Source organism: Amia ocellicauda, chromosome 7 (assembly GCF_036373705.1).
Source record: "Amia ocellicauda isolate fAmiCal2 chromosome 7, fAmiCal2.hap1, whole genome shotgun sequence".
Taxonomy (NCBI): Eukaryota; Metazoa; Chordata; class Actinopteri; order Amiiformes; family Amiidae; genus Amia; species Amia ocellicauda.
The window spans coordinates 45,983,274-45,996,975 of record NC_089856.1 but is presented as its reverse complement, the minus strand read 5'-3'; the positions used below and the strand labels follow the sequence as shown (position 1 = coordinate 45,996,975).

Genomic DNA, 13,702 nt, shown 5'->3' with positions numbered 1-13,702 from the left:
TGCAGGTTAATATCAGTGATAGTGTGTAATTCAACTAGTAGTAGTATGCATTAGTAATACCAGAGTAAATTGCAGTGTGCTAAGACTGCACTCCATACAACACACCCCCTTGTCCCCTATGAATAATATCATAATAATAATAATAATCAGTTCTCAAGCCCCTGCACAGGAATACTCAAAGGGTGAAAACATTGTTACATCCTTCTGTTCTTTCTATTCTACTATTGTAGGTTATATACATTGTAAAACCATTATCTAAAGTTTACATTGTACCGAGCAGTGAATTCATTAAGTGAATTAAGTCAGCTCTATAATTCAGTGGGCTATCCTTGGATTGAAGACAGGTATTCTTGCTCCATGTGCTCATCCTGATCTCATGGATTAGAAAGGGATCCATAAAGCTGGCCACACCCAGGTGCTTAAGCAAATACAGCGCTCTATGTAAACTGTGCTGGAATATACGCTTGAAATAGTGCAAATAAACACAAACACACACCAATTTTGTAACTTTTCATCTTTTAATTAAAAAAAAAAAGTCAAAATCCACAGTCGTACTTTCATAACCCCCTTTGTCAGTAAACAAAAACATTTTTAAATTCCCAGAGCCCAGAACGTTTGAGTTCAAAGTGCAGATACAAAACATTGACTTCCAGTTTTGTTAAGTCAGCCTTAAACCCCAGCCACTGGGGAACAAGTAAGGCTGTGTGGAAGGAAAAGAAAATCACCCAAAGCACGGAGACGGCTAAAGTAAGAGCAGATGCACTGGCCTTGACATTAAACTCTGGGGAGTTTATCTTTACCCCAGTCCTGACAGTGAACCCAGATCGGACAAGCAAAAATATATCCAAATTTACTGCCTCTCGGTTTACAAGTTAATTGAGAAGAAGCCAAGACAGCAGGTACATTCTCGAAGCTCCGCACTATCAGATTGGTTTCAGACCCACGTGATGGTCCATATTTTAAATCATGGTTATTATCGTCATTATCCATCATTCATTAGTCAGATAAATCATTCCTCTACAAAAATGTCACTGACTGCACCACACACATTTAAAACACCCAACATATTCAAGAACCGCCGATTACACACCGACTCACAATATCACACCATTCTCAAGGCCTGGCCTGGCCTGGGGGCCATATTGTCCATGCAACGAAAGCAACTTTTCCTCCATCCATTCCCACCCTCCATCGTCGTAAAGGAGTAACACCGTAGCACACAAGGGTGACACTTCAATTCCACGTGCACGATACAAGACCAGGTCTTGAATTCAAACAGCGATATGAAAACACAGTCCGAGAACATCCCCACCCACACTGCGATGATCTTCTAGGTCTTTTTGTACCACAGAAGCGTCCCTAGCAATGCATCGATGCTTTGTTGGACTGGAACTCGCTCACACGCAGCAGCAGGACCAGTTCAACACCCATAGACTTGTCCTTCCTTGTACCTGAGCCCCATTAACAAAGAGAATGTTGGGAAACCCCACACTACCAACATTCTGAATTTAAAACTATTCACACACCCAGCCTGCAACAGAGCTATGTAACAGTTATTCAATATAAACAATCAACAAAATTGTGCGACCATTCATACACTTCTAAAGGTAGAGCTTTTCTAATACTGGTGACCGTCTTATTTATTTTTCTGCTCCTACCATTGTGTGGCACCCCCCAGCTCCAAGAGGGAAACCTGTTTGTCACCCAGTGCGGAGCCCAATGCTTAATACATTCAATCAGCCCGTCAGGCCCACAGAGCGAGCTGTTCGGGGCCCCACTGAAGCACGGGCACCAAAAAGCACCGCCGGCCGAGAAAGCTCCCGATTCTCATGGTGACAGAACACAACGCAAGGTGGGGAGGGTGCGTTTGGTAACATGTGCAATTTATTTCAACAATGGAGCTCCACAGGCAAACGTCAGATCTGCTTAAAAAGGTCAAGTCCCCAAGATTGTCTTCAAAATAATCATAACGACGTCCTCCTCAGTGGAAAAATCGCTGAATTTGTAGAGAAACTGAAAAGTTTCAAGTTCGGGCAAGAATTCAGGTTCAGCCGTGTCCTCCGGTTGGAAACTATGTAACAGTTCAAACACACACACTCGCACACACGACCTCTGTGGAGAATCTAAAAGCAATTCTGCATTAAAAAGATGTCCGATCCCGTTGGTTAGTCGAGTCGCACAGGGGAGACCGGTTCCTCTAGCAGATTAGCTGACCCAGAATCAAAGACATTAAACCCCAGGTCACTATTAGGGTCAGCAATTCCAGTTCTGGTACACATGCACCCTTCATTGTCACATTGTCCCCTACAATGGTCAGCCAGGACAATGGAGAGAAAAAAAAAAACACAAAGCACCAAAATACGGACATCCCATTATCAAACACTCAAAGACCACGTGACTCACCAGCCTAAATCAGAGCTTTAATTTGCAACCAGCTCGCTAAATATCAACCCTTTCACTAGAAAAGACGTAGATTGGTTTGCGTTTAACTCCACTCGAATGGGGCCGTGTCATCTCTCACGATTACAACAACTAACAGGACAGGTTCGCAAAATAAGAACATCCGCTTCGGGAGGAACAACCACGAGGAAAACAAAGTCGGCGAGCGCGGCTGTGAGCGGGACACCGGGCGACGTGGTCTCGGAGGCGGGAGGGTCCTAGGGGAGGGCCAGGAAGCCGTTGCCGGTGGCCTCCTGCCCGGCGGCGCCCCCTTTGCCCCCACGCGAGCTCTTGCTGGGGTTGGGGGTGGTGGAGTATTTGGGTGGGTAGCGGATGAAGAGTCGGTCCTCCTCCTTCTTGATCCAGCGTAGCAGCTTGGTGATGGCGTTGATGGCCGAGGCCTTGGTCACCAGGGGGCTGAAGCAGGTGTACAGCTCAAACTTACTGGTCACCTGGAGAGAGAGAGAGAGAGAGATTTGATGTGCTGATGTCAGTTTCTTGTAGGCCTGCAGGCTGCTTCAGGGTAGGCCTGTGAGATTGTCACGGCAGTGTCAACACAAAGGAGAGCATTGTCCCCCTACAGGCTTGTGTGTTTAGGATGGGAAGATATGTGCCCTCTCTCTTCCTCAACAACTCCCAGCTCTCCCTCTCCTTCTCAGCCGCTCCCTCGACAACTCCCAGCTCTCTCCCCCTTCTCCACCTCTCCCTAGACAACTCCTAGCTCTCACCTTCTTCCCCCCCTTCTCTCCCTCAGTAACTCCCAGCTCTCTCCCCCTCCCTCTTTCTCCACCTCCCACTTTTCTCTCTCTGTCTCCAGTTGCAGCCCACCCTGCCCTCGCCATCCCCTCTCCCCTCCTCCGTGTCCGCGGCATGCCGGCGTCGTACCCAGGCGAGCAGCGTCTCCCTCTCCGCCACGTGGTAGATGAGCTTGAGGGGGCGCGAGGCGCTGTGCAAGCGGCTGTGCAGGTAGCGGTAGAGGTCGAGCAGCCGGTGCCGCTCCTCCTCCGTGCCGTACGGGGCCTCCATCTCGGGGCTGCAACCAGCGACACATTACACATGTTACACATATCTTAGACGCCAGGGCAGGACAAATGGGCGATTGCGGTCTTAGTTCACCTCTGTTTCACGATCCGTATCTGCACTTAAAACATCGCCATATACATCATGATCATCTGCAAGGTCTTAACTAGAGTCGTCTCTCTTCAGTCCCGTCAGCCCACAGAGGGAAACCCCCCCCCGTCAGTCCGTACACGCGTGACCTGGGCACATGACTTCTGCAGGTGTCCCAATCTGAACTCACTCAGGTGTGGAAATCGACAGCGTTGTTTCACTTCCTTAAATACATAACGGTTTCAGTTACCATAAACACCAAAAATAGAAGATAAAGAAAAGGGAACTGTGGCGACTGGAAGTCTGAAGACTTCACAGGAGCATCCAGGATAATTCTGGGATTTCCAAGGTGGTGAGGAAACCAAGAGGTTAAAACTGCGGAGGTTTGGGGGATCATGTGACCCACTGAGCCAGATGGCCGCTTGATTTTTATGCTCTGCTTTCGCCAGCTATATTTTCTTATTTCCTCCACTTTACTCGCTTGTTGGCAATTTTGAACTACTCTGAAACATGGCTAACGACCAGGGGATCAAAGATGGCTCGCTTTTCACTCACTCGAAGAAGAGAGAATCGCCGCTTTGGAATCTGCCTTAAAAGTTAAACTCTCTCAGGGACAGGGTTGCTCGGTTAGAGGAAAAACTGGATGATATCGAAAACCGGGGCAGCCATTTGAAATCAAGCTGGTGCACAGATCCTTAGGACAGAGACCAGGCGTTCACCAGAAACCGAGGAGCATCGTGGTTCGCTTTCTGAGAGACAGGTCTCGGGCTTTTCAGGGGCTTGGTTTGTCCAGCTGAACCTCGAATTCTGGACAAGGGGAGGAGTAGAGTTTTTGAAACGTCAGCCACCGAGTTCCTGGAGGGGAGTTGGAAAGCCGTCCTGTGGATCTCACAGAGTGAAGCTGGACTAGGTACAAAGGGCTTTTCTTTAATTTCCCTTTAAAAGCAGTGGAGGTAAGACAACGAGCGAGTACTGTACTTTTCTTTATTTTACTCAACGTGCTCTGTTGGGGAGATCATCTGACAATTTCGTTTTTCTTTCTGCAGCCAGCATAAGAAAGGATTTTCTTGAAAGTGATGTGTGTGTGTGTATATTTTCTTTCATTCTTCTTTTTTCTGTTGCAATGTGATTCTATGGACTATTAATTTAAAATCCACCTAAACTTTTGACTCATACTTATTAGTATTATTTTATTTTTTATATGAAAAAGCATAATAACACGGAGCACGTTTCTTTTAATATACGAGTACATTTGCAGATGCATGATATGCACAGTATGTTTTTACTGTGTTTTATCCCCCTTTCTCTCATTTAAAATACAAAATGTCTTATGAGGTGACTTCTTATAATGTTAGTACAGTGCTCCTCACTATATCTCTGTTCAGTCTACATGGGGCCTGCTTATGGTTGTTGATGTGACCTGTTCAAGTATGCTGTGAAATGTAATCTTGTTTACACCTGTCATGCTAGGCTTCACTGATGCAGACTTCAGTAGCTGCCAGGTCATTTGGGGACCAGGCTGGGATTTGTGGAGGGCAGATGGGTTTGTTTTGATTTTTGTTTTTAATGTTGGTCTTTTTCTCTACCACTGCTGATTGTTGTTCTCTCACTCGACTGTGCAGACTGCACAACTATAACCATTACACTGTTTTATATTCAATACAGGGGGCTTTATGTATTCTGTACTACAGTGCCGCTAGTAAACTGAAGGTTGTTACATGGAAAGTCAAGGGCCTGGGACACAGATACAACGTAAAATAAATTCTTACCTTTCGTAAGAAATAGAAGGTTTCTAAAGCCTTATTACAAGAATCACATCTGAATGACAATGACCTTATTAAACAAACGAGACATTAGTCAAAAATTTGTGAGAAAGTCTATTCTTCTTCAATTTCCAACAATGCGAGAGAACTTAAATATACATTTATTTTCAAAACTTATCTTACGCCAGTTCGACTCGGTAGGATGTCAGCCGAGTGTTCCCCAGTATGCCGTAGATGCAGATCTGCACTGGGTACCTATATGTCTTGGCATTGTGATCAAATTAAACCATTTTGATGCTCTATTCATCGGGCTACACAGGATATACTCAGTTTTAAGTCTGACATGTCACCCCTTTTTGTATCTTTTAGGTATTGAGACAAATGTAGTTCTAGATCCTAATCGAGAGGGTGGGGGGGGACAATCCTTAGTTTTTGTCAATTGAATCACTTTGACTTCCAGGGTTTTATTTATTTATTTATTTTGACAAATTGGCCTGGGGGGTGGCCTGACCATGTTCCTGGGGAGCCTCGGTCCTGTGGGTTTTTGTAGGCATCTATGGATCCTTATTTGCTAAATATTTGGATCAGGTTAGATCAAATTAATTCAGTAAGGTCTCAGGGGCTCTCTGGCACCAGTGTTGGCCTCTCCTGGTATAGGCTATAACACAGAAAATGTTTACACTCCTTTGGTCTGTATATGATCTGCAGTGGGTTCTCTTCCATTCCATTAATATATATTTTTAATGACTACTCTTTATTACTATTATAATATTTGTATGTATACATTCATTTATATGTTTTTTTATTAATTTAATTTTTTGTTATTTTTGTGATATTAATAAAAGCCAATAAATGTGTGATTTATAGAACTGCGGAGGTTTAACTCAGGCGTTTAAGATGAAGGAGCAGAGAAGCTGGGAGCAGAGGACTTCAGTGCCAGGCTGTGTATGACAGTGCAAGTGTTGTGGGTGGTTCAGAACAAACTGCCAAACCACAGCGCAGCAGCAGAAACACTGGCATCCTCCAGGAGGCAGCGTCACGGCGTCAGCGGCGTCCTCGCCCCTTTACTTCCATTTCAGTCTCCACTTCCTGTTCTGTACACATCTATCCCTCCAACAGGGCGATTGTATCTCCTGCTGAAGGTCTTGCTCCTTCTAGCTCTGCCCAGTCTATGCCCATCACGGTGCGTTTCTGCCGGTGGAAATGAAAAGCCCCACCTGCCAAGGAATCAAAACCACAGCCCACGGGTGAGAAAGTGGCACTTCTCACCCCAAAGGCAGAAGGACGCAACCCTCTTCTCTCACACCTGCTTCCAGGGCAGTGTTATTGTTTGGTCTTTGCCCAGGTCCAATAACCGGACTGTGTCAAAATTATAAAGAGCCGATTTCAGTCCTCTAGGCTGGCTACACCCCTCCCATGCCAGGACATCTTCAACAACACCATTCTGCATGTGCCTCACAAACAGAAATGCATTTATCTTACAAACAGGTGTGTGCAAAGGAAGAGCCAGGGCCTGGGAGGGGGAGGAAGTCTGTATTTACCGCTCACAACTCCTAAATAAAACACAGTCAGGGTCTGACACTGCACACGGGGCAGACAGACCGGTGTCGTACAAGGCAATGCGAGGAAAAGAACGACAAGAAAGAATGCGAGGTCATAAAGATAAGATTCCAGAATTACGGGTTTGAATTTAATGAAGGGCAGCGTTCCTCTCCGGCACTCGTTAAGGCTGACATCTCTGCCGATTCAGCCCGACACCCGTTTGCTTAGCTCTGCAACTGCACGTTAATTGGAAGTTAATTGGTTATCATCTCTGTAGTATGCGACGTGCATTAATGGGTATGGCACGCCTTCGGAAGGACAGCACTCCGAAACCGTGCCGCACTTAACTGCTTCAACGGCAGGGCGGTAAGTGCGGCACGGTTTCAGGGTGCTGTCCTTCCCAAGGATGAGGAAGCGAGGTGACCCGTGCGCCTCCCAGAACAAAAGAGAGGCTCCGACATCAGCGCTGCAGGAAGACACTGCTGTTCCACCGGCTGTTAATTTGCCTGCATTTTTGCATAAAGAGAAGCCACTCAGACTAATAATTTCAGCCACTTTCCCCTTATTCTCCACCACAATGCAGGTCTGTTCTGTCGACCATCAATATTCAACACGGTTCGTCCAGTAGGAGCAGCTAGTTTGAAGAGGAGACTTCCGAAGGGGACAGCGTTTACATCCTATCGGGGTCAAGGAAGAGATCCGATTGGTGGGGAAACGTCCCAAGTCCTGCCGGAATGACCGATGACCTTGCTCCGACCCCTGCACTGCCCCAGATAGAGCGCCTATTCATAGAGGTAATCCGGGGATTAGCGCAGACAGGAGTACGACGCAGCTTTAAAACACTGACTCGGATGGCCGTCCCCGGAGACGTCTGTCTGGTAAAGAGTCTGCCTAACACACACACATAGACAGCAGAGCACAGACTCATCGTGACAGTCATTCGGTTGGACACAACACCAGACACAAAATGGAGCAGGCACAAACACAGCTGTAAAGGTCTCGATCGATTTAGACCTTCAATTACTCTCCCCCCCACCCCCGGCCCCCAGCACAAACCTGGTGAACTGCGTGAGCTGCCGGTGGTTGTCGGGCACATCGAAGGGCTTGTACATGAAGTGGCGCAGGTCCGAGACGCCCACCTGCACCACGCTGTAGGGCTGGGCGCCCGCGATGGCCGGCAGGGCGTTCTGCGTCCGCATGCCCTCCTCGATGCGGCGCTTGCAATCGGCCACGGCGTAGAAGGCCTCCTTGTCGGTGGAGAGCAGCAGCAGGCAGACAGTGCAGCTGGGCGGGTCCAGGTACGAGATGTAGGCGTAGAAGTAGCAGTCGGGGTTGAAGAGCGGCAGGCAGATGGGCGTCCAGATCTCGCCGGCCTGGAAGGCAGAGGAGGCGCCGACGAGGTTGAGCAGCAGGTGCAGGTCGGCCGGCTCGAGCCGCGTGTCCTCGATCACCGTCTTCTCCTGCACGATGGTCAGCAGCTGGTTCTTGGCGATGAGGATGGAGAAGACCAGGTTGGGCGTGATGGCCTTCTGCAGGATCTGGCTCAGGGCGTCACGCAGGGCGGAGGGCAGGGGCAGGCAGTGCACAGCGGCCAACAGGAAGCTGGGGTCCGACTCCACCAGGTTGAGCAGGCCGTCCAGGATCTTCTCGGAGCCGGCCAGCAGCCGCCGCAGGTCGTAGTTCTTCTTGCGCTCGAAGATGCGCGCAATGCTGGCCTGGGTCAGCATGCTGACGATCTGGTAGTAGACGTACATGAGCTCCTGGCGCAGCTGCTGCTCCGACTGGCGGCCGCGGGACACCAGCACCAGCACCAGTGGGCCCTGCTGCATGAACACCACCTTGTGATCGTCTGGAGGCGCAGGGGAGAGGAGAGGGGAGGCGGTTAAGCGGGTGAAATGTCCTCCCCCCCCGCAATGGCTGGCCCACCCAGCCAGGGCTACAGCTCGGCAGACACGGGCGAGGGACACGCATGCGACACACACACTCACACTGAGAGCGACACACAGACTATAGCGTCAACAACCACGTCACCGGTTTTACTCGTTCGCCCCCCCTCCCTGAGAGCGGACCCCCGCGGCGCTCACCGGAGTAGATGGAGCGGATAGCGTTGTCCCCGCTCTGCACGAACGACACCAGCGCCATCATGACGCCCATAGTGGACGAGAGCGCCTCCTCGTTGCCGTATCGCGAGTAGATGGGCTTGCCCGCCTCACTCAGGACGAACACGTGCTTGCGGTGCTGCCGCCAGCTCTCGGCCGTCACGTCCTCGTCGCGGTGCGTCAGGGAGGATGGTGGGGGGCTGCCAGGCTCGGAGAGCGGGGAACACACCCCGGGGACCCCGCCGATCCCACCGTCCACCTCCTCCAGTGAGCCCCCGGCCAGCACGGTCACCGGCCGCGGCCCCAGGAACTCGCTCGAGTCCTCCAGGGTGTTGTCAGTGGAGGCCGAGGCCGAGTCCGAGAGCTGGTCTGGCTGCTGCTCCTCTTCTTCATCATCATCATCTTCTCTGTCTTCATGGTCGACTAGATCCTCCTCCCTGCAGTTCAGGGTGTCTTCCACGTTGGAAGACTCGGCTCCCTCCCCCTCCTGCACCTCTGCCGTCTGGCTGTCCCCAGTTTCCCCATCAGGCAACAGCTCAGACGCCAGTTCTGGTTCTGGTTGAGATTGGGGCTGCTGTCCTTGTTCCCGGCCCTGTGTGGAGCCCAGCTCAACCGGCCCATCCGAGACACCGATCTCCAGCCCGTCTCCTCCCCACTCCGCCGTGTCCTCCCCCGCATCACTGTCCCTGCCCCCGGAGGGGAGATGATTGAGGAGAGAGGGAGCAGCTGTCTCGCAGGGCTTCACCTCGTCAGTCTCCTCTCTCTCTCGCTGCTCTTTCTCCATCTCACCATCCCAGACACTCTGCACAGAGAGAGAGACAGAGGGAGAGACAGAGAGAGATGAGGAAGGAAGACAACCAAATATTTTGGCACAGAATCCACACCAGGCCAATTTTATTTCACATCTGTAAAACTGACTGCTGTATAGAAGAGTAAAAACTAAATTAAAAATGTGTGGTCGGCAGACCAGTGGCTTGCCAAACATTCTGCTTTGCAAAACTAGTCACTTCTCCAAGACACAGCGCCTCGCTGCGAGGTGCGGGTGTGCAGGGATTCGGCACTAACTGCCTCCATTATGCCACTGTGGACAACTGGAGTCATGTGTGCCTCATGTGATTAGGTTAGTAACTCACATTCATAAATCTCAGCTTGCATGACTAATAAGCAGCCTGCACGCAGCACATAATTCATACCCATAAAACTCAGTTCATACACACAATTCCTGTCAATTAAAAATATATATTTGTACACTTCCAAATAAATTATTAAATTTTGCAGCGATTCCAAACAGTGGCAGCTAATTGAGGAGTATCTTGGAAACATACAGCAATTGCTTTGTGGTATTACAAATGAATAGGTCACCAACACTTTTCTACCCAGTTTACACAACTATTGGTATGAAGAAACAACTGGTGTGTAGGAAGTACACGTGTTGATCATTATTTTTATTTTTTTAATAATGTTACAGGACATTGTGGCTGTTCTTCCGCTTCGTGAAAAGAAAATAGAGTGCAGTAAACTTTTGTTGTTGTGTTTTTTTTTTGTTTTTTGTTGTATTCACGGTGCTGCTGTACATCTTAACTCTTGCCAAGTACTAAAGACTTAGGTACGCCCATGGTAAAAGAAAAACGACATGAGCAATGCAGTCTTCTACACAGACTATCTAATCAGTCTGATCCGTGAGGCAGGATGTCAATGGTGTTCAGCTCAAACACAATCAAGCCATCGACCCTCGTCTGAGCTGAACCCATCGACAGAAACAGGAGAGCTGTAGTTCACACAAGAAATGCAAACGTTTCATCAGCAGAGGTTTCAGAAATTCCCAGGATATACCGATGAAGTAGTAACAAGTAACACAAATGTAAATACAGGCTAACCCAGAGCTGCGAAGCCTTTTTATATCTCCAGATCTTCAGTCTTACCTATCAGAAGTGACTACACCTTGTTACAATCCAACTGCACACAGAGTAACCATATACACAATAATGAACCTATGCCTGATACTATTACTGTTGTTGTGCTTGTGCTGATTGGTGCTGGTCAGGCAGCGCATGTTAATGTTATCAAAGCCACGGTTTTAAATCCTCAACCAAATGCCTGTGCCCCCAAACACACAGCCTTTACACCGTCTGTGCAGACTGAGCTAACCCCCAGAAACGAACAGCAGCTTTACAGACAAAGGGGCATGAACAACATTAAACCAATGGCAATATAAAGAATATAAAGCAAATAAAAGTAATGCTTCCCACTGCAGACAGCAGAAACTGCAGAATGAGCCAATCAAACCGGGAGACCTGAAGAGCAGACAAGCCTGTGGATGTTGCACACAGAAAAGCCCCATCACAGCAATACGTGTGATATAGTATTATTGTCAGCACAGACGAGGCTGGTACGCAAATGAAACCCTTGTGATCAGAGACAGACAGCTACACACAGGCGCACAGTAACTCACCGATGAAGAGAAATGCCCGGTCGTGTGCTCGTCGTTTGTCGGGGTTTACCGTCCGGTGCGATACGTCACAGCGCACAGGGCACGAAGGGGCTCGGCTCGGCTCGGCTCGGCTCGGCTCGGCTCGGCTCGGCTCGGTCCACCGGGGGCGACGTCACTGGCCGAGGACGACGGCGTGTTTAAGCGGGTTTACAGACGCGCCGGCCCGCAGCAGCGGCTTTCCTCTCATCGTGGCCTAGTGGGGAAGCAACGCGCCCTCGCCTGAGCTGCACGACCAACTCATATACAGTCCGACAGCACTAACTGCGAAATAAATACATGCATAAATAAATTAAACGCCTAAAAAAAGTTGTGTCGCTTATAAATGTCACCAAAAGAGGCGAAAATACGAAGACGGGGCGATGAATCCCGTCCAGCTCAGCAGCCCCACAGCAGCCGAAACCCAAATAAATAAGACAGCTTCTCCGCCACATCCGGTGTCGGGGAAGCCGGCTGAGTGACGTCAGGCCACAGCCAATCCGCGCTCGGGACGCGGGAGACGCGCTTGAGTGACGGGATTGTAAACCAAGGAAATCGGAGTGAGCCAACCTCTGTCAAAGGCAGCCAATCGGAAAGGACACTGCGGCGTGATGGGCGGGGCTTATTTGACGGCGATGCAGGCCGAGCACCAATGAGGTGGCGAGGGAGGGTCGTTCTGTGATAGGTGGGTTCGGGAGGGGGCGGCGCTTATGCGTGCTGGTGTCAGAGGTGCTCTCAGTTGCAGTTCTTAAATACATTTCCCCTGTATTATTACTGTCCATAGACACATTTTCCTACAATATTAACATCTCTGAAATAATGATCTAATCCAGGGGTTCCCAGCCCTGGTCCCGGAGCGGCCCCTGTCCTGCTAGATTTTGTTCTCAATCACTGAGATGAACCCTTAATTGAACTAATCATTTCCTAAATCAGAGCCTTTTAAGTATGTTAACCAGTAGGGGGGTTACGTTAATTATAACATTGTATAAATAGAATATTAAAGAAACAACTATTGTATTACACAATTCAAAAAGGCTTGTTTGTCTAAGCAGATTGTTACATCAATTAAAGTTCAGTTAAGTAATTGAGATCTCTGTTGTAACAAAAGCCAGCAGGGTAGTGCAGTGGTTCCCAACCCTGGTCCTGGAGAAGTGTATTCTGCTGGTGATTGTTGCAGCCGAGCTCTCAAATACGAAACTGAACCCTTAAATTAAGCTCGTTTGGAATGAAACCTACCAGGGCGAAGTGGAGCGGAATTTGTGAAGGACAAACGGTACATATAGTTGCACTAGTTGACGGATTTTGCTACTTAATTGCAATGAACAGAAATCCAGATGCACATCGTTGTCAATCCCTGTGTGTTTTAACTACTAACCGCCACACGGGGGCGCGCTGGTCCTGAAATGCAACTGGACCTTGAAGTGGAAAGGATCTGTCGCTGCCACAAGCTTTTTAATACTGTATTTCGATATATATATATATACCCTCGTTGCACTGGGTGCAGTAAAAGCCACGCTACCACAGTCTATAAAGATTGTGAAAAATATGACATATTCGGAGATATTCGTCTGCAGAAGGCGGTGCTATAAAGGCCTTACAGCCACGGCTGCACTTTCACACCTTTGAAGCTGAATGCAGGGAAACGTTGCAAAAAGGCCGTTTCAGCGCCTCGGTTACTTTATGCAGAGGCTTGCACAACCGTTTGTAATCTAGTGCACGAACACTGCGGTGAAACTGGCAGCTTGTCTTTTGGGAATTCAAAATAACTCATATTGGAATATAGATCCATCACTGCGGATGTAGGCACTACAGTAGTACAATGCAGCGCAACACAATGTATGTGTTGCACAGGACAGATACGGGGCAGCGCTGCCGGCTGCTGTGTGTGCGAGCTGTGCGCTGCGCCTGCGCTGCTCATTCTCAGCGTTACATAAACTACGTTTCTTGAGGGGAAAGAGCACCACAAGATTTTTAACCAATAATGCACTGCAAAAACGAATCAAAAATAGTTCCGTACACACGTGCATTGTAGCGACAGATCGAGCAGGTCGTTTCTGAATGACGTGTCTGTGGAGCAGGCGCTCAAGTCCAGCAAAATACCACAATTAAAATACCCCCCTCCCCGGACCTGCAAAACATACAGCGGAAAACTGGACCAGACATTACATCATTACTTTTCTATATGTAAATAATAATTATATAGGGGCCAACAACACGCATTTCCACGAAACCTGCAACTATGTAATAATATAATTTGGCCGTATTTTGGCTGCCAGGGTGGT

The 13,702-nt window shown here is 48.7% G+C and overlaps 1 protein-coding gene across 2 annotated transcripts; it reads right to left on the bottom strand.

Annotated features, from left to right (window-relative positions):
• Positions 1–525: 525 nt before the first annotated feature.
• mon1ba (MON1 secretory trafficking family member Ba) lies at positions 526–11,877 on the bottom strand. 2 transcript variants are annotated; one of them, XM_066709921.1, is made up of 5 exons: positions 11,406–11,877; positions 8,939–9,755; positions 7,911–8,703; positions 3,325–3,472; positions 526–2,891 (listed from the first exon to the last, which is right to left on the bottom strand). In XM_066709921.1, exons 2-5 carry the CDS (start codon positions 9,735–9,737, stop codon positions 2,658–2,660), a joined length of 1,974 nt encoding a protein of 657 aa, XP_066566018.1. In that variant the 5' UTR covers positions 9,738–9,755; positions 11,406–11,877; the 3' UTR covers positions 526–2,657. The 2 variants fall into 2 exon arrangements, with proteins under 2 accessions (XP_066566018.1, XP_066566019.1); XM_066709922.1 differs by lacking the exons at positions 526–2,891; positions 3,325–3,472 and adding an exon at positions 3,497–6,529.
• Between the last annotated feature and the right edge of the window lie 1,825 nt (positions 11,878–13,702).

Bases quoted from the DNA above. Each gene is read 5' to 3' on its own strand.
- mon1ba (XM_066709921.1), bottom strand. From the start codon at position 9,737: ATGGAGAAAGAGCAGCGAGAGAGAGAGGAGACTGACGAGGTGAAGCCC. The intron at 3,473-7,910 runs GTTTGTGCTGGG...CGCTGGTTGCAG, and splicing joins CAGCTCACGCAGTTCACCAG to CCCCGAGATGGAGGCCCCGT. The intron at 2,892-3,324 runs GTACGACGCCGG...CTCTCTCTCCAG, and splicing joins GGGAGACGCTGCTCGCCTGG to GTGACCAGTAAGTTTGAGCT.